Here is a 27,864-nt window from a genome sequence, read left to right as displayed (position 1 = left end):
CTACGAAGAGGCTCCGTCCTGCCATAGACCTCAGTGGTTCACAACCCCACAGCAGGCCACAGCCGCCCTCCATCCGACATGGAACAACATAATAGCAAGCAATGGTCGCCGAGGAAACGGAAGAGATAACGGCGTACCCTTTGTTGTTGGGTCTCGATGGTCGAACGCGGGACTCCAGATGGCGTAGCTGAAGCCGGGGCTCATTGCGCCGCTATTCGTCAGGAGGCCGAGAAAGTTCAATAGCGTCAAGGGGCAGTGCAGAGTGATACAGCGGTATTCAGAAGTATTCCTTTATCCACATAGTTTACAGTACTACGATGGGTGCAGCATAGTGTCAGCATGCCACCCACAGCGCTCTTCCGCGATTCCAGCCGGCTCAGCAACTCCTCTTACGCCGACGCCGCTGCTCGGTCATCAAAGCCGCTCAGCTGAGAGTCAGCCACGCCCTGCCCGGTCGCCAAACCCAAACCCTTCCATCGGACTGCCACAGGCCACATCGTGATGATTCCCTTCAAATCACTCACTCCCGTCATCGTCTGCCCAGTGGCGTCGCTCTTACGTCATCACAAGTGTGTCTTAGCATTGACTACAAAAGTGTCTGGCTTACAAGTAGCTGCGCGAACGCTATGTCCCATTCTGTTTATCTCTCTGTGCACAGTAACTTGCTAGCTGTGCAGCTGGTAGCACTTTGGAAACCCATGAGTGATTCCTTCCTCTGATTTCATGCAAATTTTTACAACCATCCTCTGCAGTGGTCAGGGATTCTTGTCAGTACAACAAATCTGTCTCGGTTTAGCTCTGCCGATACGACATATTTTAACTGAGTGTGTTTTATATGCGGGTTTGAGGGAAGATTTCAGTTTCCCACCAGACCTGCACTCTCTTTTAACTAATAATGAGGCGAGTGTCGCTAGAGTTTTACGTTTTTGTGTGATGTCTGGACTTCTTCCCAAAATATTTCGATTGAGGTCTTAATGTGCTGTACAGTGGTTTGCTCACCTATTATTTGTAAGTGGTCACTCAGCCACCGTTCATTATTTTTACCTGTTTTGTACTGCTATTTTATTTTTAGTTTTATCTACCTGTTTTGATGTGCTGTGTCCAGTCTGTAAATTCGAGCATTTACAATTCTCACACAGATCGGCTCTGAATTGATCCTTGTTTAACAGATCTTGGTTGCGCTCGTCAATATTTCTTTTGGGAACTGGCGCTGATAACCTCGTTGTTGTGCGCCATAAAACACTAATAATCATCATCATCATCGGCTTAGCTGTGGTCTACCTTAGCGCTTTCACTTCACTATCAACACAGTCAACTGCAGCAGCCTATGGACTGAAATGTCCCTGATGGATGTGTTATTCAGGTGACATCCGGTGACATGTTCACGTTCGATGTCACTTAGCTCTAGTGGACGTTAAATTCTGCTGTTCTTACTGCGGTATCACGTTTCAATATTCCCCCCCCCCCTCTGTGGTATCGTTAGCTACGATGCCACAACTCAAGTGCGCTTTGCTAGGTTGGCACTACGACACCGACCTGTAGCCGGCGCCGTGCAGCTCTACGAGCGTCGCTCCGGATTCAGCCGATTTGATGCCGAGCAGACGACGAAGCAACATTGTTTCTATTTCATAGTGGGCGAGCCACTACTTGTAACTTTGTAACTTGATGTACAGTTTGGCACCAACGTGCTCAGCTCAGCCAAAGTTAAGTACATAGTAAACCCACTTTTAATTGCAGTATCAAGTGTTCTACCTCACCGGCTCCTCCTAGCTGCCTACATTCGGCCTACCCTTCAGTTTACAGGAGCAGACCCACTCGCCACCTTCCAGGCGGGACCCCCCCACCCCCCCCCCCCCCACCCCCCACACACGATGCATCATAGCAACGGAATTCTAAGTTCCACTCTGTCGAAGACACTGGTCATGCGAGATCTGGAGGAACTCGTGCCGTGCGTCCGCTGAGCCGCAACTCCAGCAGCTCTCTACTTCGATCTCTCTCTGCCACCGCAATATAGGATGGCTGGTGGCAGCGACTCAGCCCACTTACACTCAAAGCATCTTCACTGTTGATTTGTCCGCTAATCGTTCCTGCTCCTGTCCAGCTTTCCTACAGTTGCCACACCCAACACCCACTTTTTTAGTTACAACACAGTTTGACTAACTTCCTTCTACAGTACTAGCCATTAAAATTGCTACACCACGAAGATGACGTGCTACAGACGCGAAATTTAACCGACAGGAAGAAGATGCTGTGATATGCAGATGACTGCCTTTTCAGACCAGTCACCTAAGGTTGACGCCGGTGGTGACACCTAAAACGTGCTGAAAGTTTCCAACCGATTTTTCATACACAAACAGCAGTTGACTCGCATTGCCTGGTGAAACGTTGTTATGATGCCTCGTGTAAGGAGGAGAAATGAGTACCATCACGTTTCCGACTTTGATAAAGGTCGGATTGTAGCCTATCGCGACTGTGGTTTATTGTATCGCGACATTGCTGCTTGCGTTGCTCGAGATCCAATGACAGTTAGCAGAATATAGAATCGGTGGATTCTGGAGCGTAATACGGAACGCCGTGCTGATCACAACACCCTCGTATCACTAGCAGTGGAGATGACATTATCCGCATGTCTGTAACGAATCGTGCAGCCACGTCTCGAAGCCTGAGTTCACAGATGAGGACGTTTGCAAGACAACAACCGTCTGCACGAACAGTTCGACGACGTTTGCAGCAGCATGGACTATCAGCTCAGAGACCATGGCTGTGGTTACCGTTGACGCTGCATCACAGACAGGAGCGCCTGCGATGGTGTATTCAACGACGAACCTGGGTGCACGAATAGCAAAACGTCATTTTTTCGGATGAATCCAGGTTCTGTTTAAAGCATCATGATGGTAGCATCCGTGTTTGGCGACATCACGGTGAACGTACATTGGAAGCATGTATTCGTCATCGCCATCCTGGCGTATCACCCGGCCTGATGGTGTGGGGTGCCATTGGTTAAACGTCTCTCTCACCTCTTGTTCGCATTGACGGCACTTTGAAGACGTTACGTATGAGATGTGTTACGACGAGTGGCTCTACCCTGCATATGATGCCTGCGAAACCCTTCATTTCAGCAGGATAATGGACGACCGCATGTTGGAGGTCCTGTACGGGCCTTTGTGGCCAGAAAACGTTCGCCTGCTGCCCTGGCCAACACATTCTCAAATCTCTCACCAACTCAAAGCGTCTGGTCAATGGTGGCCGAGCAACTGGCTCGTCACAATACGCCAGTCACTACTCTTGATGAACTGTGGTATCGTGTTGAAGCTGCATGGGCAGCTGCACCTGTACACGTCATCCAAACTCTGTTTGACCCAATGCCCAGGCGTATGAAGGCCGTTATTACGGCCAGAGGTGGTTGTTCTGCGTACTGCTTTTTCAGGCTCTATGCACCCAAATTTGCGTGAAAATGTAATCATCTGTTAGTTGTAGTATAATATATATGTCCAATGAATACGCGGTTATCATCTGCATTTCTTCTTGGTGTATCAATTTTAATGGCCAGTAGTGTATGTTGCCAGCACGTCCATCGTGACACCTAGTCACCAATTCCTCATTGCTTGGAGGTTGATAAGGTAGTATACGTCAGCTCCATGAAGCCTCCATCTCAGGCCACCCACCCACTGTTAACGGCTTTGTCACATTTTACAGATGAGGATATTTACTTGCCTGACCTCTGTAGATGGACGGCTGTGACTGTTGGTTTGGTGTCACGGTTTCAGAATGAGTAAGAGCCTCTTTTGGGCCCCTGCCTTGGTGGCGCCACTGCTGCTGCTGTCGGCCAGCTCCTGCGAGTCAGTGAGGATCCTCGGCTTGCTGAGCACGCCGTCTCGCAGCCACCACATCTTCAACCGCGCCCTCATGCTGGAGCTGGCGGCCAGGGGGCACTACGTTACCGTCTTCAGCCCAGACCCTGAGGACCGCCCAGTGCCCAACCACAGGGACATCGTGTTGGACGGGGTGTACGAGGAAGAGTACAACTACGAGGTCGCCCCTCACCTCAGCTACTCTCAGGAAGTGGTCGAGTTCTTAGAGTGGGGACCGAGCGAGGTGGCGCAGTGGTTAGCACACTGGACTCGCATTCGGGAGGACGACGGTTCAATCCCGTCTCCAGCCATTCTGATTTAGGTTTTCCGTGATTTCCCTAAATCGTTTCAGGCAAATGCCGGGATGGTTCCTTTGAAAGGGCACGGCCGATTTCCTTCCCAATCCTTCCCTAACCCGAGCTTGCGCTCCGTCTCTAATGACCTCGTTGTCGACGGGACGTTAAACACTAACCACCACCACCACTTAGAGTGGGGTCTGGCGACTTGCAGCAAGGCCCTGAAATCAGACGGTGCGCGCCAGTTGGTGAAGCTGGCCGAAAACGAGACCTTCGACTTGGTAATCGCCGAAGTTATGGTGCAGGAGTGCCTTCTTCCATTCGTCACGAAATTCGGAAACCCTCCAATTGTCGGTATCACAGCGTATGGCATCCCTCCATGGGCTAACGACCTGGTGGGAAACTATCAGAACCCGTCCTTTGTGAACACCTTCAACCTGCCATACTCCTACCACATGACGTTTCTGCAGAGACTCACAAATTTCCTGCTCGACATGTTCGTCTGGTACTACCGGAATTACGTGTACATGCCGAAGCAAGATCAAATCGGCCGTCGCTTCTTCGGTGAGTCTGTACCACTGCCCAGTGAGATCGAGAAGAACATTAGTTTAGTTTTGGTGAACGCGCACCTGGGTACACACCATCCTGAGGCTCATGTCCCGGCCGTCGTACCAGTGGGTGGTATGCAGGTCAGACCACCTCAACCACTTCCAAAGGTAAGGCAACATCGCAATATACCAGGGGTGTTCAATAAGTAATGCAACATTTTCCCTCGGCTAATTTCTGTTGAAAAAAATGTGAAATTTGTTATGGGACGTCAGGAAACATTCTGGCTCCATCTCCTGTGCTTTCATGATGTTCCGATAGGTGGCAGTGTAATATATAACCTACAAAATGGTGTCTTTAACGAAGATCTGTCTCAACCGGAGATCCTTTTGCCAAAAAATCGGACCGTGGCAAATATCGATATGCGCCTGCAGAATGTCTACAGAGACGTGGCAGTGAACAAAAGCAAGGTGTGTCGTTTGGCGAGGCGACTGGTATCTCCGCAACACATGTGGGTTTTTTAGGTTAGAGAATTCCCTCCCTAGGCCCGACAGGACGCCTCCTGAGACGCGACAAGGTAGCGGTAGGCAAAACACAAAAGGGAATAGCAATATTAATGTAGTAATAGTAAACTGCAGGAGCGTCTATAGAAAGGTCCCAGAACTGCTCTCATTAATAAATGGTCACAATGCCCACATAGTACTAGGGACGGAAAGTTGGCTGAAACCAGATGTAAACAGTAATCAAATTCTAAACTCAGATTGGAATGTATACCCCAGAAACAGGCTGGACAGAGAAGCGATAAAAAGTGCAATAGTATCGAAGGAAATTGGCGGAGATCCGAAATGTGAAATAATTTGGGTGAAGTTCACGGTTAAAGGAGGCTCAAACATCGTAATTGGATGTCTCTATAGACCCTCTGGCACAGCAGCTGTTGTGGCAAAACACCTGAAGGAAAATTTGGAAAATATTTCGAGTAGATTTCCCATGTTGTAGTTCTGGGTGGAGATTTTAATTTACCAGATATAGACTGGGAGACTCAAACGTTTATAACGGGCGGCAGGGACAAAGGATCAAGTGAAATCTTTTTAAGTGCATTACCTGGAAACTATCTTGAGCAGTTAAACAGAGAACCGACTCGGGGCGATAACATATTAGACCTTCTGGTGACAAACAGACCCGAACTACTTGAAACAGTTAACGCAGAACAGGGAATCAGCGATCATAAAGCGGTTACTGCATAGATGATTTCAGCCGTAAATAGCAATATTAAAAAAGGTAGGAAGATTTTTCAGTTAAGCAAAAGTGACAAAAAGCCGATTTCAGAGTACTTAACGGCTCAACACAAAAGATTTATCTCTAGTACAGAAAGTGTTGAGGATCAGTGGACAAACTTCAGAAAAATCGTACAATATGCATTAGATGAGTATGTGCCAAGCAAGACCGTAAGAGATGGAAACGAGCCACCGAGGTACAACAGCTGAGTTAGAAAACTGCTACGGAAGCAAAGGGAACTTCGCAGCAAACATAAACATAGCCAAAGCCTTGCAGACAAACAAAAATGACAGGAAGCGAAATACAGTGTGAGGAGGGCTATGTGAGAGGCGTTCTATGAATTCGAAAGTAAAGTTCTATGTACTGACTTGGCAGAAAATCCTAAGAAATTTTGGTCCTATGTCAAAGCGGTAGGTGGATCAAAACAAAATGTCCTGACACTCTGTGACCAAAATGGTACTGAGACAGAGGATGACAGACTAAAGGCCGAAATACTAAATGTCTTTTTCCAAAACTGTTTCACAGAGGAACACTGCACTGTACTTCCTTCTCTAGATTGTTGCACAAATGACAAAATGGTAGATATCGAAATAGATGACAGAGGGATATAGAAACAATTAAAATCACTCAAAAGACTAAAGGCCGCTTGACCTGATGGGATGCCCCAATTTTACACTGAGTACGCGAAGAAACTTGGCCCCCTTCTTGCTGCGGTGCATCGTAGGTCTCTAGAAGAGCGTAGCGTTCCAAATTTGGAAAAGGGCACTGGTCATCCCCATTTTCAAAAACGGACCTAGAACAGATGTGCAGAACTATAGTCCTATATCTCTAACGCCTATCAGTTGTAGAATTTTGCAACACGTATTATGTTCGAGTATAATGACTTTTCTGGAGACTAGAAATCTACTCTGTAGGAATCAGCATGGGTTTCGAAAAAGACGATTTTGTGAAACCCAGCTCGTCCACGAGACTCAGAGGGTTCCCAGGTAGATACCGTGTTCGTTGACTTCCGCAAGGCGTTCGATACAATTCCCCACAGTCGTTTAATGAACAAAGTAAGAGGATGTGTGACTGGCTTGAAGAGTTACTAGATAACAGAACGCAGCATGTCATTCGCAATGGAGTGAAGTCTTCCGAAGTAAGAGTAATTCCAGGTGTGTCGCATGGGAGTGTCGCAGGACCGTTTCTATTCACAATATATATAAATGACCTTGTGGATTTCACTGAGGCTATTTGCGGATGATGCTGTGGTATATCGAGAGGTTGTAACAATGGAAAATTGTACTGAAATGCAGGAGGATCTGCAACGAATTAATGCATGGTGCACGGAATGGCAATTGAATCTCAGTATAGACAAGTGTAATGTGCTGCGAATACATAGAAAGAAAGATCCTTTACCACTTAGCTACAATGTAGCAGGTCAGCACCTGGAAACAGTTAATTCCATAAATTGTCTGGGAGTAGCCATTACGAGTGATTTAAAATGGAATGACCATATAAAATTAATCGTCGGTAAAGCAGACACCAGACTGAGATTCATTGGAAGAATCCTAAGGAAATGCAATCTGAAAACAAAGGAAGTGGGTTACAGTACACTTGTTCGCCCACTGCTTGAATACTTTTCACTGGTGTGGGATCCGTAGCAGATAGGGGTGATAGAAGAGACAGAGAAGATCCAACGGAAAGCAGCGCTCATCGTTACAGGATCATTTAGTAATTGCGGAAGCGTTACGGAGTTGACAGATAAACTCCAGTGGAAGACAAGGGAGACGCTCAGTAGCTCGGTACGGGCTTTTGTTGAAGTTTCGACAACATACCTTCACTGAGGAGTCAAGCAGTGTATTGCTCCCTCCTTCGTATATCTCGCAAAGAGACCATGAGGATAAAATCAGAGAGATTAGAGCCCACACAGAGGCATACCGACAATGTTTCTTTCCACGAACAATACTAGACTGGAATAGAAGGGAGAACCGATAGAGGTACTCAAGGTAACCTCCGCCACCCACCGTCAGGTGGCTTTCGGAGTATGGATGTAGATGTAGAAGTTCGTTCATACCCTTCCGACCGCCCGCGTGCCATCCAGCTACACACGGCTGTGACTTCTTCAATGTTTTAACGTGCGAACACTCTCATTCGAGATGATCAACAGATAACTATCAAAACCCTCTACCCTTCATTCGACCCCTGCGAAACCCTACATTTCAGCAGAATAATGCACGACCGCATGTTGCAGGTCCTGTACGGGCCCTTCTAGATACAGAAAATGTTCGACTGCTGCCCTGGTCAGCACATTCTCCAGATCTCTTACCAATTGAAAACGTCTGGTCAATGGTGGCCGAGCAACTGGCTTGTAACAATACGCCAGTCACTAGTCTTGATGAACTGTGGGATCGTGTTGAAGCTGCATGGGCAGCTGTGCCTGTACACGCCATCCAAGCTCTGTTTGACTCAGTGCCCAGGCGTATCAAGGCCGTTATTACGGCCAGAGGTGGTTGTTCTGGGTACTGATTTCTCATGACCTATGCACCCAAATTGCGCGAAAATGTAATCACATGTCAGTTCTAATATAATATATTTGTCCAATGAATACCCGTTTATCATTTGCATTTCTTCTTGGTGTAGCAATTGTAATGACCAGTAGTGTAGATGAGGATACTGAACGGGTAATACAGTACATAAAGGGAGATGAAAATCTAATAGTCACGCGAGACTGGAATGCAGTTAAAGGGGGTGGAGTAGAAAAAAAGGATTAAAGGAGAATATGGGCTTGGGGCAAGGAATGAGAGAGGAGAAAGACTAACTGAGTTTTGTAATAAATTTCAGCTAGTAACAGCGAATACTCTGTTGAAGAATGACAAGAGAAGAAGGTATACTTGGAAAAGGCCAGTGATACGCTGAGATTTCAGTTATATTACAAATGGTCAGACAGAGATTGCGAAATCGGATACTGGATTGTAAGGCGTATCCAGGAGCAGATATAGTCTCAGAGTAGTATGTAGTAGTAATGAAGAATAATCTTAAGTTTAAGAGATTGGTCAGCAAGAACACACAACAACACACATAGAAGTGGGATACAGAAGCACTAAGGAATGACGAAATAAGCTTAAAGCTCTCTAAGGCTATAGATACAGCAATAAGAAATAGTTCAGTAGATAGTCGAGTTGAAGGGGAAAGGGCATCTCTAAAAAGAACCATCATAGAAGCTGGACTGTAAGAGTTGAGAGGTGTGAGAATTAGCGAACAACCAGCTTAGCAGCTGATCTGTCCAAGCTGCTGATAAGAATAATATACAGCAGAATGGGGGAGAATACTGAGGGAGTGTTAGATGACGATCAGTTTGGCGTAAGAGAAGGTAAATGCACAAGAGAGGCAATTCTGACGTTGTGGTTGATAATGGAAGCAAGACTAAAGGAAAATCAAGACACGTTCATAGGGCTTGTCGGTCTGGAAAAATCGTTCGACAATGCCAAATGGTTGAAGATGTTCGAGACTCTGTAGGGAGAGATGGGTAACACAAAATATGTACAAGAGCCAAGAGGGAATAATAAGAGTGAGCAACCAAGAACAAAGTGCTCTGAATAAAAATGGTTTAAGACAGAGATGTAGTGTTCCACTCCTATTGTTCAGTCTGTACATCGTAGAAGCAATGATTGGAATAAAATAAAGGTTCAGGAGTAGATTTAAAATTCAAGATGAAAGGATACCATTGATAAGATTCGCTGATGACATTGCTACCTTGGGTGATAGTGAGGAAGAATTACATGATCTGCTGAATGGAATGAGCAGTCTAATGAGTAAAGAATATGGACTGAGAGTATATCAAAGAAAGACGAAAGTAATGAGAAATAGCATAAACGATAATAGCGAGAAACTTAACATCAGGATTGACGGTGACGAAGAAGGAAATTCTCTTACCTAGACAGCAAAGTAAGGAATGACGGACGGAGGAAGGGGGACTTCAAAAGGAGACTAGCAATGGCAAAAAGGCCATTCCTGGCCGAGAGGTCTACTGGTGTGAGACATAGGCCTTAATTTTTGAGAATTTACGTCTGGAGTAGAACACTGTGTGGTAATGAAACATGGACTGTGGGAAAATCAGAACGGAAGAGAATCGAAGCATTTGAAATGTCGTGATAGAGACGAATGTTGAAAATTAGGTGGACTGATAGGGTAAGGAAAGAGTAGTTTCTGCGCAGAATCAAAGAGGAAAGGCATGTGTGGAAAACAATGACAAGGACAACAGACAGGATGATAGGATATCTGTTAAGACTCCAAGGAATGGTTTCCATGGTACTAGACGGAGCTGCAGAGGGCAAAAACTGTAGAGGAAGACAGAGATCGGAATGCATCCAGCAAATAGTTGAGGACGTAGCCTCCAAGTGCTACTCTGAGATGAAGAGGTTGGCACAGGAGAAGAATTCATACCAGGCAGCATCAAACCAGTCAGAAGATTCATGACTATTTAAAAAAAAAAAAAAAAAAAAAAAAAAAAAAAAAAAAAAGATTTAGAACTTCTGTGGCTCTAAAGAAATAATGAAGCCGTGACTGAAAACACTTGTTTAAGGTTGTAAATGTTTGCATTGTAACTGGTTCTGGACTGCATGCTAGTGTACATTACTGACAGGAGGTATTTTTTGCGATCTGGACCGCAGATTGATACCTTCAAAAGTTTTATTTACTGAGAAATGAGTACATGTTTTATGCGAAAGTGGGGTGATAAATTTCGAGGCGTAGGACCATACTGTACGTACATGGAGCCGACTCCGAATTTCTTTTCTAAATAGAAGCAATATCTCGCGCAAGTAAGTAAATTAAAGTAATAAAATGAAAAATTAACATAATATGACTGGAATTATAGCCCATGTTGGCACTGGTAACACAGTATCCACATAATGTAATCGTAAAGAGAGTACTACTTGAGTGGTTTCCTTTAAAACAGACAATCACATTATTTGCGGTATGTTTGTTGCAGCAGTTGTCTCTAACTTTGTGATGCTAGAGGTGCAATCAGTTTTATCCTTTTTTATGCAAACTGCAGACAGCAGATTGTCTTTTTTGAAGGCACCACATACATACTATAAGGGGATAAGAAAGATATCCTGGTGAGCCACAGATAAGATGTCTCAGTTTTAACTATCATTTCTAGATTTAATTTAGGCTTTCTGTCAGAAAACTCATTTTATTTCGAATACAGACCTATTGGCCATTGGATCTTGGCGTCAGAATTCATTTCAATACACTTTCTCAGCGCACTACCACGATCCAGCATGAAATATTCACTCTGAAGCGGGGTCTGCACTGATATGAAACTTCGTGGCAGATTAAAACTGTTTGCCGGACGGAGATTCGAACTTGGGACCTGTGGCTTTTGCGGGCAAGCGCTCTACCATCTGAGATAATGCAAGCACGACTCAGGACCCGTCGTTACAGTTTCAGTTCTGCCAGCACCTCGTCTCCTACCTTCCGAACTTGCTAGTTCTTCTGTGAAGTTCGGAAGTTAAGAGACGAGGTAGTGGCAGAACTGAACCTGTGATGACGGGCCGTAACTATGATAATGTTTACCCAACAGATTACTGTGTAATGTCAATGAATTCGATATTCAGATATAGCCTATTTGGGTATGTACCGATACTTTGCAAGTGAACTGTAATTCTGTAAGTTCTTTACAACAAACTTCTTTGTTGATAACTCATTTTGGTGCATTCCTACCCTCTAGGACATACAGGATTATCTGGACTCTGCACCCCAGGGCGTCATATACATGTGCTTGGGCACAAATGTGCGAAGCGACAAGTTGGGGGAGAACCAGCTGCGAGCCTTCCTGGAGGCCTTCCAGGAGCTGCCCCAGAAGGTGCTCTGGAAGTGGGAGTCAGACTCCCTGCCAGGGCAGCCAACCAACGTCAAGATCATCAAGTGGGCGCCCCAGAACGATATACTCGGTAAGATATACACTCCTGGAAATGAAAAAAAGAACACATTGACACCGGTGTGTCAGACCCACCATACTTGCTCCGGACACTGCGAGAGGGCTGTACAAGCAATGATCACACGCACGGCACAGCGGACACACCAGGAACCGCGGTGTTGGCCGTCGAATGGCGCTAGCTGCGCAGCATTTGTGCACCGCCGCCGTCAGTGTCAGCCAGTTTGCCGTGGCATACGGAGCTCCATCGCAGTCTTTAACACTGGTAGCATGCCGTGACAGCGTGGACGTCAACCGTATGTGCAGTTGACGGACTTTGAGCGAGGGCGTATAGTGGGCATGCGAGAGGCCGGGTGGACGTACCGCCGAATTGCTCAACACGTGGGGCGTGATGTCTCCATAGTACATCGATGTTGTCGCCAGTGGTCGGCGGAAGGTGCACGTGCCCGTCGACCTGGGACCGGACCGCAGCGACGCACGGATGCACGCCAAGACCGTAGGATCCTACGCAGTGCCGTAGGGGACCGCACCGCCACTTCCCAGCAAATTAGGGACACTGTTGCTCCTGGGGTATCGGCGAGAACCATTCGCAACCGTCTCCATGAAGCTGGGCTACGGTCCCGCACACCGTTAGGCCGTCTTCCGCTCACGCCCCAACATCGTGCAGCCCGCCTCCAGTGGTGTCGCGACAGGCGTGAATGGAGGGACGAATGGAGACGTGTCGTCTTCAGCGATGAGAGTCGCTTCTGCCTTGGTGCCAAAGATGGTCGTATGCGTGTTTGGCGCCGTGCAGGTGAGCGCCACAATCAGGACTGCATACGACCGAGGCAAACAGGGCCAACACCCGACTCATGGTGTGGGGACCGACCTCCTACACTGGCCGTACACCTCTGGTGATCGTCGAGGGGACACTGAATAGTGCACGGTACATCCAAACCGTCATCGAACCCATCGTTCTACCATTCCTAGACCGGCAAGGGAGCTTGCTGTTCCAACAGGACTATGCACGTCCGTATGTATCCCGTGCCACCCAACGTGCTCTAGAAGGTGTAAGTCAACTACCCTGGCCAGCAAGATCTCCGGATCTGTCCCCCATTGAGCATGTTTGGGACTGGATGAAGCGTCGTCTCACGCGGTCTGCACGCCCAGCACGAACGCTGGTCCAACTGAGGCGCCAGGTGGAAATGGCATGGCAAGCCGTTCCACAGGACTACATCCAGCATCTCTACGATCGTCTCCATGGGAGAATAGCAGCCTGCATTGCTGCGAAAGGTGGATATACACTGTACTAGTGCCGACATTGTGCATGCTCTGTTGCCTGTGTCTATGTGCCTGTGGTTCTGTCAGTGTGATCATGTGATGTATCTGACCCCAGGAATGTGTCAATAAAGTTTCCCCTTCCTGGGACAATGAATTCACAGTGTTCTTATTTCAATTTCCAGAAGTGTATTATTTGTTAACTTTACGCACTACGCCACCAGACAAAATATTATTCACTCCGTTGAAAGAGAAAAGTGTTGTCGGTGCAGAGCTGGTACCTGGCGGTTAAGTGGTCCACCAACCATGACGTAACTAATGTGAGTGAAGTCTTTTCTTTGTGCCGCTCGGTTATACGGAATTGGAATAGTAATGGGTGTAGACATAGGAAAGGGACAGCACCATAGAGAGGACCTAAGGGGATTCGATATCACACTAATACTGTGTAACAATGACGATAAAACTGATAATGCTCTCAGTTCGGCGAAAAGAGAGTACAAACGGTGTTCAGGTGCACTATCTGACCCAAAGTACTCGGACACATATTAAAGGACATTAATATGGGATGTGTCCACACTTCACCCTCATGACGATTTTAACTGTGCCAGGGATACTTTCAGTACCTGTCAGTGTCTGTAAAATAATCGCAGGCCATTCATCCTTAGTTGCAAATGCCAGATAAAGTAGTGAGATTGGAGTCTGGAGCGAAGACTTCTAGCCCATTTCAAATGAGCTTGTCAGTCCAGTTCAGGAATGTTCTTGCCTACAGACCTTACCTCACAGATGCAGCATAATGACAGAGTGCATTGTGATCCTGATACAACCATTGTCTTCAAACCGCTCCTCTGGTGTTCACAGCACACGATTCTGCACAACATGTTCATCTTTTACCGCATTTAGTGTTTTCTTACTCGCAAGGAGGGTACCCCCACCCTAATCTTCAGAAAACAACCGCATACCTGTACAACGTCTTCTCTGTGCTTCATCACTGCTGCTTCACAAGCTGTAACAAAACATTCCCCAGGCATTTGCCAAAACAAATGCCTCTGTCGGATTGCCACAGGGTATACAGCGCGATTTGTCATTCACTGTCCATTGACGGTTTGGTTCACTCCTAGACGCCTGGACATTTCACTTGTTGGGAGCCCTTCATGGCACAAAGTAACAATGCGGATGTGATCGAAATGCGGTATTGACTGTCTAGGCATGGTTGAACTACAGAAAACACGAGCCGTGTATCTCTTTCTTGGTGGAATGACTGGAACTGATTGGCTGTCCGACCCCATCCGTCTAATAGGCACTACTCATGCATGGTTGTTTACATCTTTGGATGGGTTTAGTGACATCTGTGAACAGTTAAAGGGACTGTGTTTGTTATACAATATCCACAGTCAACATCTATCTTGAGGAGTTCTGGAAACCAAGGTGTTGTAAAACGTTTTTTGATGTGTGTATTAGGCGCGGAGAACCGAGACGTCCAATTCTACAGCGAGGTGTTTGATTGTGATCCGATGATCAGCTCGAAGTAGAGCGTCCACACATTCCAGCCTTGCAGCAGTCACAAATGTGTGCTGCCAGATGGCACACTGGAGAACAGACAGGTTTGCACCACGTTTTGCGATGATGACAGCCGCGTCGCTCAACGACTCACCGTGCTTTTCTTTACTGCTAGATCTCCGTAGACACTTTCAGGCAGTCCTCTGGTTTTATACCAAAAGAAACTCAATCACAACTTTCTGCCTGGAACGCATCTCCTTTATACAGGCCATTTTCGGGGCTGGCAACGCATAGCGCCTCCACCCATCCGAAGTTCTTTTTTCTTTCTATTAAAAACAGTCCTTATCACGATCTATTTATTAAGGTGACCGGTTTCGACCACTATTCTGGTCATCTTCAGACCAGTGAGTAGTGATTCTCCAGCAGAAAGGGGTCCCTACTCAATGGTCTGAAGATGACCATAGTACTGGTCGAAACCGGTCACCTTAATAAATAAACCGTGATCAGGAGTGTTTTTAGTACCAAGTATTTGTAACGCATTGTTCACTGTTGCTCCCATAATGTATTCGAAAGTAATCTATCCGAAGTTGATGGAACTGTAGTGGATGAAGCGGGAATACTTCACGACGTCCCACAAAAAATTCCGCAATTTTTCGACCGAAATTGTCCAAAACAAGAAAAAGGTGTTGCATTAGTTATTGTACGCCCCTCATGTTACAAACCTTAATTGTGCTTTTCTTGTCTTGTCTTTTTTTTTTTTTTTTTTTTTTTTTTATTTGAACCAAACATTCACAGCAATCGAGGAAGACAGGGACAGCCACTGGTTTGGTTCGTTTCTGGTGGTAATAATCCTATGACTGAACTTCCCTCTGGAAATCGCTCATTGCTCTATCCATAAGTGATTCTCAGTGCTCTAGACCATTTTTTTAAACTGCTGATGTAGCCCCAAAGACGATTACTTGTCCAAAAACGAGCCATATAGAAACACTGGATGTGATATATCGTTATAGTATGCCGAAGCTCTGGTTTCACAATCCGCTCCCCTTGCACCCACTGTTCGCAGCGCACCCTAACGTGAAGGCGTTCGTCAGCCACGGCGGCCTGCTGAGCACGTCTGAGGCGGCGCAGCGCTGGCTGCCGGTGGTGGGTGTGCCCTTCTTCGCCGACCAGCACGTCAACCTGCGGAGGGTTGTGGCGCGCGGCGGGGCGCTACAGCTGGACAGTCTGAACCTCACCAAGGAGTCTGTGCTCAAGGCGCTGACTCAAGTACTCATCGATCCCAGGTAAGGTACCATTCTGAGGCTGACTCCAACCCGAACACTTGGTTCAGGCTGCACTTGTACTATCAGACTTCCTGATTGGCTCATCAGATTACTATAATTGCCTGAACAATATTACACACCGAAACGCTTCGCTTTTTTACTAACGAGACGAATTTCTCACTATTCAGGTGGCTCGAAACTGTTATTCTGTTCGCTCGCGCGCGCGCGTGTGTGTGTGTGTGTGGTGTGTGTGTGTGTGTGTGCAGGGCAGTCACTCTCCACACTCCGTTTACGCGTCTGTCTCCAATTTCTCCCCTCACATCAAGGGTGGGAAGTTGTTACGTCCACTCAAACCTGGACGTCAACGTGGCCCGTGATGCGAGCTTGACTATAGCACCAAACGTGACAGGCCCCCACAAAGCGAGACAGTTGACGCATGGAAAAAGACGATGTGTGTCAATCAGCGGCCTGGTAGGGTGAACTGTGGTGGTCTTCATTACAACGTAGCCTGGAGACAACATCTGGATGTATGGGAACGCAAGCTACCTCGGCGATTTTCGATGATCATGATTTTTAGTTTGTGAGGCGCCCAACTGCGCGGTAGTGAGCGCCCATACAAAGTCCCAATTTTTTCACAGTCCAGTTTTGCCACTGTCACGAATGATGATGATGATAAAACGATGAGGACAACACAATCACCCAGCCTCAGGCACAGCAAATCTCCAACCCGGCCGGGAATCGAACCTGGAACCCCGTGATCCAGAGGAATCAACGCTAGCCACTTTTTTTTAATTGGTCAAGAACTTTAGAAAATTTTTGATAACACCGTTAAACTGTGACTGTCTTCATTTATAAGGTCTGCATGTGTGTGTGTGTGTGTGTGTGTGTGTGTGTGTGTGTGTGTGTGTGTGTGTGTGTGTGTGTTACAAATATGCTACCTATGTCTCTCCAAACGTTTATTAATTGTGTAAAAAGCTGAAGTAAATTGGTCAAGAAGTTTGCAAATTTTTGCTAAAAAGCTTTCCCATATATTTATAACCTATGTCCACCTGAACGTTTATCAGCGTAAGATGTAAAAATCTGAAGTAAATCTATTTAGATCTTTTCTTGATACATGGTAGTAACGTTGAACTACGACTTATATTCATGTAGTACTATGGATAACGACTGATCGGTTAGCAGTGCATTTTGTTCTATTTATACATGACAAACCTACTGCAAAGAGTGCTGTACATTTATTTTAATGTTTAACGTCTAACAACTAGTTTGACTTCGTTAAAGATAGAGGATGAAGCAATGAATCAAAATTTGTACCATGGTCAGGACTTGAATCTGAGTTTCCTCCTTACTAGGAAATGTGCCAACCCCTACATCACTTTTTTTTAATGAAATACACGATCCGGCCGGGAATCGAACCCGCGACCCCGTGATCCAGAGGCGGCAACGCTAGCCACTTTTTTTTTCAAATAATGTGACCAGTGACGCAAAAAATATAAATTAAAAAATTTGTTATAGCAGGATTAGATCCTTTGCCTCGGCCACGACCCTCGTGCACTGCAGAAACGCCAATCACATTTTTGTCCTCGAAAGCACTTATTTAAGGCAATAAATTAAAATAAAACAAAAGAAGTCTTTTCGACAAAAACAAAAGGGTTAAATAAGAAAATATGAAGGAGTATAGCTTTAATTTTGACGTGCCCACACCTTCTTTCCTCCGTCAGTTTTACATTGTGTAACATTCAAATCCAAACAAGACTGTCTACAGAAAAGGGGGGATTTCAACTCGTCCAACTCCTTGTTCATGAAAAACAAGATACAGCATATTATAAAAAAGCTCACGATAACGTGGCATCCTGAGCGACGTCCAATGGGTTGTGGCCATCTATTGGGAAAATCCACACGGATCTGCGTCATATCCACTCACCATCATATAGTGGACATAAAGTCCAACAAGCCACATGATGGTATTGTTCTTCGATCGAGGAAAGAAGGATGAATCGGGACGCACGAGAATCTCCCCCGAGATAGCCGCCTCCGACGCCCTGAGGAGACAAGCCAGTTAAACGATGCCATCTACAATGGCCATGACCGCAGGAGGTCAACCGATGATACAATGTATCCGTTTCTTGGCAACGATTGCAGCGATCCGTCACGCCGGCCGGGGTGACCATGCGGTTCTAGGCGCTTCAGTCTGGAACCGAACGGCCTCTATGGTCGCAGGTTCGAATCCTGCCTCGGGCACGGCTGTGAGTTACGTCCTTAGGTTAGTTAGGTTCAAGTAGTTCTAAGTTCTAGGGGACTGATGACCTCATTCGTTAAGTCCCATAGTGCTCAGATCCATTTGAACCATTTGATCCGTCACATTGAGGCCAATACGAAAAAGTCGCACGTTGGTAGGTACAATATCATGAACAACTTCGTACCACGAGAACGCCACTTCCATCGGGAAAATCGGGAGGCTAACTTTAGACCAAACAATCTTCCATTTCCTGTCTAACGACAGGGCTTCCACAGAGGGAATACTATGAGGAATTGGCCAGCGACTTAACAACAATTTTAGGGAGAGATTCTCTTGGGAAAGAGTATTTACTCCTAAATAACTGACTTCAAGAAAGAAATCCTTAACGTGCCGTAGTTTATAACTAATCCTACCAATATCTACTAGAGAAGTTAAAGTCGCCGGTCGAATACAGTCATGAAGGCGAGCTGTAAGTGACTGGGGACCACGTAGACATGTTAAAACGGTGCGACGAATGAATAAAGCAGAAGCCTTAACCCGAATGTCAGGGAGGCCCAAACCTCCCGGCAGACGGGGGCACGCCATGACCCCATAATGCATGCGAAATATAGAGTTACGCCATATAAACTTGCCAGTTATACTTTGAAACTTGCGGTACATCATCGTAGGAAGTGGAAAGATTTGTGCAATAAAATAAGCGTTACTTAACACATGGGTTTCCGTGGCCGGACCTTATGAAGAAGTGAGAAAGAGCGACGCTTGTGTTCAATGATTGCTCCCTGAATCTCATCCCTGACAGACTTCCGGTTTACCGTAGTCATCTTTAGCTGTAAACTGTCAACTATAACAACTAACGATCGATGTAGAGTGACCTGCAAAGGCCCGCATTTCCTGGTCGTGCGGTAGCGTTCGCGCTTCCTACACCCGGGTTCCCGGGTTCGATTCACGGCGGGGTCAGGGATTATCTCTGCCTCGTGATGGCTGGGTGTTGTGTGATGTCCTTAGGTTAGTTAGGTTTAAGTAGTTCTAAGTTCTAGGGGACTGATGACCATAGATGTTAAGTCCCTTAGTGCTGAGAGCTATTACAACCATTTTTTTTTTTTCTTTTTTGAGCTTCAACGCCCATGGAATTTCAACAGCGTCAGATCCTCGCAGACTGAGTAAGCGACATTTTATTTATGAGACGAGAAAAGGCATCGAAAACTATCTTCAGCGGTAGTATACCGTCATGGGTACGGAGAAGAACCATAACGTCATCAGCATATGCACGAACTGTTAAACCTTTCTCTCAACAGCGACCAGCCACCCAAAGGATCAGATATAGATAGCAATAAAGGTTCCAGAAACAGCACGTAGAGGAACACAGATGATGGACTCCCTGGAAGGACGCCCTGACACACCGCTATGGGGGAAGTAAGATCGCCATTTACGTCAATGGACGCCCGAATACCAGTAATTAGAGAGCTAAACAGCCGTCGTGCAGCATCGTTAAAACCAACAGTCGTCAATACTCGCGCAAGGAATCCACGATGAACGCGGTGAAAATCAATGAAAAGCAAAGCACCTGGCACGGGAATGGTGGAAGCAATAGAGATTAAATCACGACGTTCGGCAACGGCAGTCAGCCGAGTACGACCCGGAAGACAACTTTGATGGCTCGCGATGATGGTAGCCAACAATACCGACAGTCGGCTATTTACCGCTCGCGCTACTATTTTATAAGCGTAGTTGAAGAGGGTTATTGGGCGGACCTGATCCACACGCAAACGTCGCCGCTGTTTTGGGGATCAGGAAAGTTTTACCAACCTTAAAGCTGGGCGGGAGGAGACCTCTGTGGATCACTTCACTCAACATGGAAGTTATCCTATCTCGTATTACGGGCCATAATCGAATATAAAATTCTTTGGGAAGGCCATTGAAGCCAGACGATTTGTGTTAGGGAAAACGAGCCGCAATATCAAGTATATCATCGCGACAGAATACAGAGAAAATCTCTTCCTGGAGAGCTGGCGTCTCAAGACTATCAAGGAAGGAGGTAAAATCCACAGACGGTGGACCGTCTCAATCCACTTCGATGTAAAGTTCGGAAATGTACTGGTAAAGTTCACGCATGGTATCAGATTGGGAGGACCACTCACGCCCATCTAGAGAACGAATGGTAGAAAGACACATCCTTTGAGATCGCTTGTGAAGACGGAGAAGATGATAGAGAGAGGCCAGCTCATCCTGTACGATTGAACGAGGCTGGGAACGCGGTCGGGCCCCATCCATTTGCCTAAGTTTGTATAAGTTTTTCCTTTACACGGTGGGCGTCGACAACTCTCAACGGGGCATCACGACCATCATCGTAAAGATCGCGAAGGACAACATAATTAAAGTCCCTAGTCCGCCTTATTTCAGCCGATTTTTCAGCGCTGAAATGCTTGAATGCATATCGAATCCGGGGTTTAGCAAAAGTAACCCACCATTCTAGAAGTGAGGGATAACGCGCTTGGGACTGGGTTGTCGTCTGCCATACGTCTGCGATGATGCCTTCCAGAGAGTGGTCTGTGAGATGTGGAGTGTTCAGCTTCCGTAAAGCGCGCGAAAGACGGACCCGCTGCGCGGGGTGGTTAAAAGTCATTGAAACAGCACAGTGATCAGTGAAACTGTCAGGAAGTACATCAATCGACAGAAGATGAGTACGTATGTGGGCAGATAAATAAAAGCGGTCCAATCGGCTACTTGAAGTAGCTGTAAAAAAAACGCAAACCGCACCAATGTAGAATATCTGGAAAGCCAAGTATATCGGAGATGCAAAGACGTCACCATATCATTAAGTTCCCGACAATATGTATAATTTGGGCTCTGATCTACACGACATAAGACGCAGTTAAAATAGCCCTTCCCCCCCCCCCCCCCCCCGAGTAAATAAACAACCTCTTCCTTATATACAGCCGCACGCGATCGGATGAACGACCGGATCCAGACGGAGCGTAAAGAAAAATTAAGGTGAGGTCATAAAAACTACATCCTGTACCGCGACGATCATATAGCGTTTCTAAGAGCGTCAGGGGCATTCCATTTCGATAAAGCAAAGCAATACCGGTAGAATTTTCAGGCGCGACATTGAAAAACATCGAGTATCCAGGAAGACAAAACACATCAAATAATACCTGTTGTAAAGACAGAATATCGGCTTGGGAATCGTAAATACACTGGCGCAACGCAGCAAGCCGTAATTGGGAACGTACCCTATTAACATTGAGGGTTAGAAATGTATACGCCTGCATCCGTTAGCACATGTAAGGTCAATGAAGCAACACAAAGGAAAATGCACTCACCACGTCCTTCTCTTCTCAACGTCCGAAGGCGGTGGAAAGCAGGTATAATTCTAATCCTCCCACCGGAAGACGAGGAATACTCGTTTTTCTTTTTACGGCACGTCGCGCACTTGCATGTTGAAAATGCTGTTTCAGACCACTCCGTGCAAACAAACACTCTTGATGTGAAAGGCCTGGGGAAACGTCAAGCTCCGATTTGATAGAGGAGCCATCGCCACTGCACTCATCGGAAATCGGGGAGCACGACTCAACGACCAACAGCAACTTCAGGTACAGAAAGACAGGTACCGGTGCCGGATGGCACCACCTGATCTTCAGGAAAAGAACCCGTAGAATCCAGTCGCTCCACATTCTCAGCATGGAGGAGGGGTGGTATTGCACTGGAACACAGGTCAGCAGGTGACGTCTCCGCGGGAACATCTGAACTCACGAGTCTACGGGTGAGTTGGGGATGCAGATTCAACACACATTTCAACATCAACAGAAGCAGCTACATCCGCTCTGGTAATACTGGAATCACAATTAACATCAGTAGACGACTCATTTCCGTCAGAAGGTGCACCCTCTGTCAACGCCGTATCAGAATAACGAGACTGGAGTGGGACGTCCTCGAAATCTGTACCGTCCTCAGTCTGCCGGCGTTTGACTTGCGCTGCAGGAGCCGTCGTCCCGTTATGGGCGGAGACCGCACTGGGACGCGCCAGTAACGGTGGAAATTCGCGAGTAGTAGGGGGTAATGTTGCCCCAACGCCGCTTTAAGCTGGAGACTGACTGACAGCTGACTACGAAGACACTATGTCCGCTAATGTTAAAGGAAGGCGTTTTTGTTATGACGACGTCAAAACAGTAGTACGAAGCGGGCAGTCCGATCTGAGATGACCGCTTTCGTTACAGAGAAAACAAGTTCCTTCTTGCCCGGTATACGTAACATGGATCCGGTAACCACAAACAGTTAAGTGGGAAGGAATGTTCTTTTTAACGTACATGTCCACAGTCCGGATACCATTAGGTACATCTACATCTACATCCATACTCCGCAAGCCACCTGACGGTGTGTGGCGGAAGGTACCCTGAGTACCTCTATCGGTTCTCCCTTCTATTCCAGTCTCGTATTGTTCATGGAAAGAAGGATTGTCGGTATGCTGCTGTGTGGGCTCTAATCTCTCTGATTTTATCCTCATGGTCTCCTCGAGAGATATACGTAGGAGGGAGCAATATACTGTTCTCGAAACTTTAACAAAAGCCCGTACACAGCTACTGAGCGTCTCTCCTGCAGAGTTTTCCACAGGAGTTTATCTATCATCTCCGTAACGCTTTCGCGATTACTAAATGATCCTATAACGAAGCGCACTGCTCTCCGTTGGATCTTCTCTATCTCTTCTATCAACCCTATTTGGTACGGATCCCACACTGCCGAGCAGTACTCAAGCAGTTGGCGAACAAGCGTAGTGTAACCTACTTCCTTTGTTTTCGGATTGCATTTTCTTAGGATTCTTCCAATGAATCTCAGTCTGGCATCTGCTTTTCCAACGGTCAACTTTATATGATCATTCCATTTTAAATCACTCCTAATGCGTACTCCCAGATAACTTATGGAATTAACTGCTTCCAGTTGCTGACCTGTTATTTTGTAGCTAAATGATATGGGATCTATCTTTCTATGTATTCGCAGCACATTACGCTTGTCTACATGGAGATTCAATTGGCATTCCCAGCACCATGCGTCAATTCGCTGCAGATCCTCCTGCATTTCAATACAAATCCTCTCGATACACCACAGCATCATCTGCAAAAAGCCTCATTGAACTTCCGATGTCATCCATCAGGTCATTTATGTATATTGTGAATAGGAAAGGCCCTATGACACTTCCCTACGGCACACCTGAAATCACTCTTACTTCGGAAGACTTTTCTCGATTGAGAATGACGTGCTGCGTTCTGTTATCTAGTAACTCCTCAATCCAATCACACAATTGGTCTGAAAGTCCATATGCTCTTACTTTGTTCATTAAACGACTGTTGGGAACTGTATCGAACGCCTTGCGGAAGTCAAGAAACACGGCATCTACCTGTGAACCCGTGTCTACGGCCCTCTGAGTCTCGTGGACGAATAGCGCGAGCTGTGTTTCACACGACCGTCTTTTTCGAAACCCATGCTGATTCCTACAGAGTAGATTTCTAGTCTCCAGAAAAGTCATTATACTCGAACATAATACGTGTTCCAAAATTCTACAACTGATCGACGTTAGGTCTATAGTTCTGCACATCTGTTCGACTCCCTTCTTGAAAACGGGGATGACCTGTGCCCTTTTCCAATCCTTTGGAACGCTACGCTCTTCTAGAGACCTACGGTACACCGCTGCAAGAAGGGGGGCAAGTTCCTTCGCGTACTCTGTGTAAAATCGAACTGGTATCCCATCAGGTCCAGCGGCCTTTCCTCTTTTGAGCGATTTTAATTGTTTCTCTATCCCTCTGTCGTCTATTTCGATATCTATCATTTTGTCATCTGTGCGACAATCTAGAGAAGGAACTACAGTGCAGTCTTCTTCTGTGAAACAGCTTTGGAAAAAGACATTTAGTATTTCGGCCATTAGTGTGTCATCCTCTGTTTCAGTACCATTTTGGTCACAGAGTGTCTGAACATTTTGTTTATACTCCTGGAAGGGAAGTTCTGCTGACTAGCTTTCCCATCGGATATACCGTATTACTCCAAATGGAAGTTACGCTGTTTTAAGAAACGAGTATACGCTCCTGTAGCATTTCCAAGGAGGACTTGACTAATGGAACCATTTCCATGTGTAAACAACACTTTAGAACCAACCCAAGTGAGAAGCCGTTCTACTTGAAGGGGATCATAAAACGTCACAACGAATGCATACAAATGAGAATCAAAGTAAGCAGTATCTACCTGATCATGTGTAACACGGATAACATCAGCCAACCAGGCGTTTGTAAGGAGTCTGGTTGAACACGACGCATATTCTTGTCAAAATTGAAACGAACAGTAGCTCGACGAGGAACAGATTTTGGACACTCGACAGACACCACGGCGCGGGCAGAAAACACGGCCGCCCAGGGGAAAACGACAACCAACTCCGCTGCGCAACTGCGATGTGACATGTGACTGCGGCTGATACACCAACAAGACGGAGTAGTTTCGACACAAGCGGCGCTGCGGCACAGCGGAAGTTAACTACGACACTGAGCCACTAGACCACGAGCTGCCGGCGATTCTCGATGATGAAGTCTTCTCCGATTATCACCCGAGTCAAGGCGTCGTTCTGCGGCAACGTTTCGACAGGATTCCTACTCGTCACCTTCAGGCGACATGTCGGCTTCTTGTCAATTTCGTATCTTTATAGGGGCCGCACTGGATGCTCCTGTGCAACAGCTGGGCCAATCGCACGTTCTGGAAGTGGTATCGCGGTCTCTGGTTTGGGGGGGGGGGGGGGGGGGGGGGCAATCGCGGATGGTAATGGTAGGGTCTCCCGACGTGTTGGATGGCCCTGGCTTCGCGTCCTGGTGCTACCTATACCATCCGCTGCCTTCCCATCAGACCGCTCTTGAGGCATTTTTGCTATGCTACATCCCATGAGGAGCACATTTGGAAACCGCTGTCCCAGTAGACAAGATCAAAAGCTACAAATCAATGAAGTACATGGGAAATGTATTCGCAGTTGCGAATACAGGCAACCATAAGGACTGTAACGGTGAAAATTTGTGCGGTTCGGGACTCGAACCCGGATTTCCCGCCTACCACGACCGGTCCCCTCACCATTAGCCCATCCGTGCACGACTCAAGGCCAGATTCAAACTACCGTATGTTGTAAACCATGTGTCTGCAACCTCAACTGCTACATCCATTATGTATATGTCTGCACAGGGGAGACACATTAATTTAGAGTCACTTGCCCGGTTTCGGTTTATAAATACGATACCGCAGTGCCTGTGTTGGATGGAAGGGCGATGCGTCGTACTTCTGAACAACACCATAGTTACAGTGCCGTATTTATTCGTCAAAATCAGACAAGCGGGTTTCAATTAATGTTATTTCTTGCTGTTTGAAGAGATTAGTTGCGAATAGAGGGAAAGTGGGAAAATGTGAGTCGCTGAGTGACAACACGTGTGTCTTTAGTGATCGTGACAAACGATCGGAAATATTTGTTATAACCAAACACAGTGAATATAATTACATAATCAAATATGTATTTTCCTTACTGTTTCGGTAATAGAAGCTGAGTTCTGGAATAAAGAGGAAGCTACAAGTAAAATACATACTGTTCAAAAAAGACTCAAGTCCGAAATTATATTTTTCTGTTCGAAATACCATATAACAGCAGTTACAGTAGTCCTACTTTAATATGAGAAGACAGCATACGGAAAATTTTCTATCGTGCAGATTTTATAAAACTTGTTCCTGTTATCAATTATTCAGCACATACTTTACGTCTAGTTTTCAGAGAACTTTCTTAATGTGATTTGATTCGATTGTGCACTGAGCGCCTCTTATATAAATGCTGATGATGATGGTGACATCACGGTCATGTGATGTCAAAAATGGAAACAAAGTGGGCCAAAGTGGATCTTGCTGTATGACTAACTGTATATACGTTTTAAGGCAGCATAACTCAAGTGGTCAAATTATCCAAACCATATTCATAATGTATTTAAGAACGTGACCTATTAGCGACTTCCAACAAACATTACACATAATTTGAAACAGTTTACAAACTTATTATAGCTGACATTCAACAAAATAATGAAATGGAAAAAGTTTATCGCTTACTTCATTTTCGCTTTTGATGGAGAAGAAACATCTGCAGCTGGAACAACATTTTCACTATTTCCATTATTTCTGTACTACTAATTCTATCCATAACAGGTTTTCCAGTCAGTATCTACATACACCTGTGAATGTATTTGAAAAATTATATCATTCTACCACGCGTAGTTAGATGATATGACGTTGTAAACATTGAGCAGAATGAAAGACAAGGTTCTCTTCAAGCAGATTGCAAATTACCCAGACTACACTCATACACTGCATAATTAATGACAGAGTTTAGAGAATTGAAATAAACTTTAAACATAATTTCAATAGTTTTCTAAACTTTTTCTTACATACAACGCACAAAATAATGAAAAGAAAACAGTTTTATCTCTCGCTAAATGTTCCTTGTTCCTGCAGTTAAACTCTGACATCAACCGTGACGTTTTAATTTATTATTTCTTGTAGGACACATAGTTCAGGAGATATGAAATCATAGTCATTGTGCTGTGCGAAAAACTACAATGTCTTGAACCATAAGGGTTTCAGGTGGTTAACGTCAAAAATGTAACGGGTTAACGCATTTGTGCAGTAATCTGACGTCCACAGCTGTTTTTATATGAGAACTGGATTCCTTAAGGACCCCAACGAGGGGAGGAGGGTGGAGGGAGGTGGGTGACATGTCTATTTACTATTTATAATGGGTAATAGCGTAAAAGTTTTACATAATAAAGGAAATGCCTAATTTTTAATTGCCTCCTAGTGGAGGTTTCTTGTTGCTTTTTGAATACTGCTCAGCCATTTCGGTGTGTACTGCATAAAATACTGCAACCTTTCCTTGTTGGTATCCCTTTGATATGTTTCAGTGTATGAAATGAGGATAGTTGTTGAAAAAATTCATAACAGAATCGTTAGAAGAGTCACTGTATGAGATTTCCTATGTTTGATGGTGAGATGATACCTCCACATGAGGAGCAGCTTAGCTCGGTAATAAGACATGTATCCACGCTTAGTTACAGAGACCGCATGAAGCGACTGACTGCCATCTACCGGGACCGGCCGCAGACAGCCCTGGAGACGGCCGTCTGGTGGACGAAGTACGCCCTGAGGCACCAGGGGGCGCCCCACCTGCGCTGCGCCTCGCTGGACCTCCACTGGTTCCAGCGCTGGATGCTCGACATCATCGCCTTCCTCCTGCTGGTCGCCATCTGTGGCTGCACCGCTGCCTACCTTATAGTGAGGGGGCTTCTCTCTGCGCTCCAGGCCAAGGGCAGAAAGCTCAAGACCACCTGATAGGTGTGTGACCATGAGGGACTCACTTTACGGGAAACTCAGGACCAAACAATACATGTGTAAGAATAAGGAACTACATGGCACATACAGGACCCCATTTGAACCTTGTCCCATTCCCCTGCTTCACTGTCGTACATTTCTGAATCGCTCTGAGGGAGGCGGCGACTAACCTGCTCTTAGTAATGCACTCTGTGATGCCAGTGCTAACTGATGCCAACACACCACTTACTTGCCATGCTCCCATAACTTCAACGTACCTTGAAAGTGCTGAAAACATGAAATTTCTTTTACTGGTGATTCTCAGGTATGATTTTTGCGAATATAATAGTATTTC

General features: G+C 46.0%; 1 protein-coding gene across 1 annotated transcript; it reads left to right on the top strand.

The window, feature by feature from the left end:
- The first annotated feature begins 3,768 nt into the window (after positions 1 to 3,768).
- Positions 3,769 to 27,530, top strand: LOC126291482 (UDP-glycosyltransferase UGT5-like). Its single transcript, XM_049984991.1, has 5 exons — positions 3,769 to 4,106; positions 4,362 to 4,863; positions 11,685 to 11,907; positions 15,709 to 15,928; positions 27,251 to 27,530. The coding sequence occupies exons 1-5, from the start codon at positions 3,769 to 3,771 to the stop codon at positions 27,528 to 27,530; spliced, it is 1,563 nt and encodes a 520-aa protein (XP_049840948.1).
- The last annotated feature ends 334 nt before the right edge of the window (positions 27,531 to 27,864 follow it).

This window comes from Schistocerca gregaria, chromosome 9 (genome assembly GCF_023897955.1).
Source record: "Schistocerca gregaria isolate iqSchGreg1 chromosome 9, iqSchGreg1.2, whole genome shotgun sequence".
Lineage (NCBI taxonomy): Eukaryota > Metazoa > Arthropoda > Insecta > Orthoptera > Acrididae > Schistocerca > Schistocerca gregaria.
The sequence above is the reverse complement of the archived record's forward strand: the minus strand, read 5'-3'. Positions and strand labels throughout refer to the sequence as shown.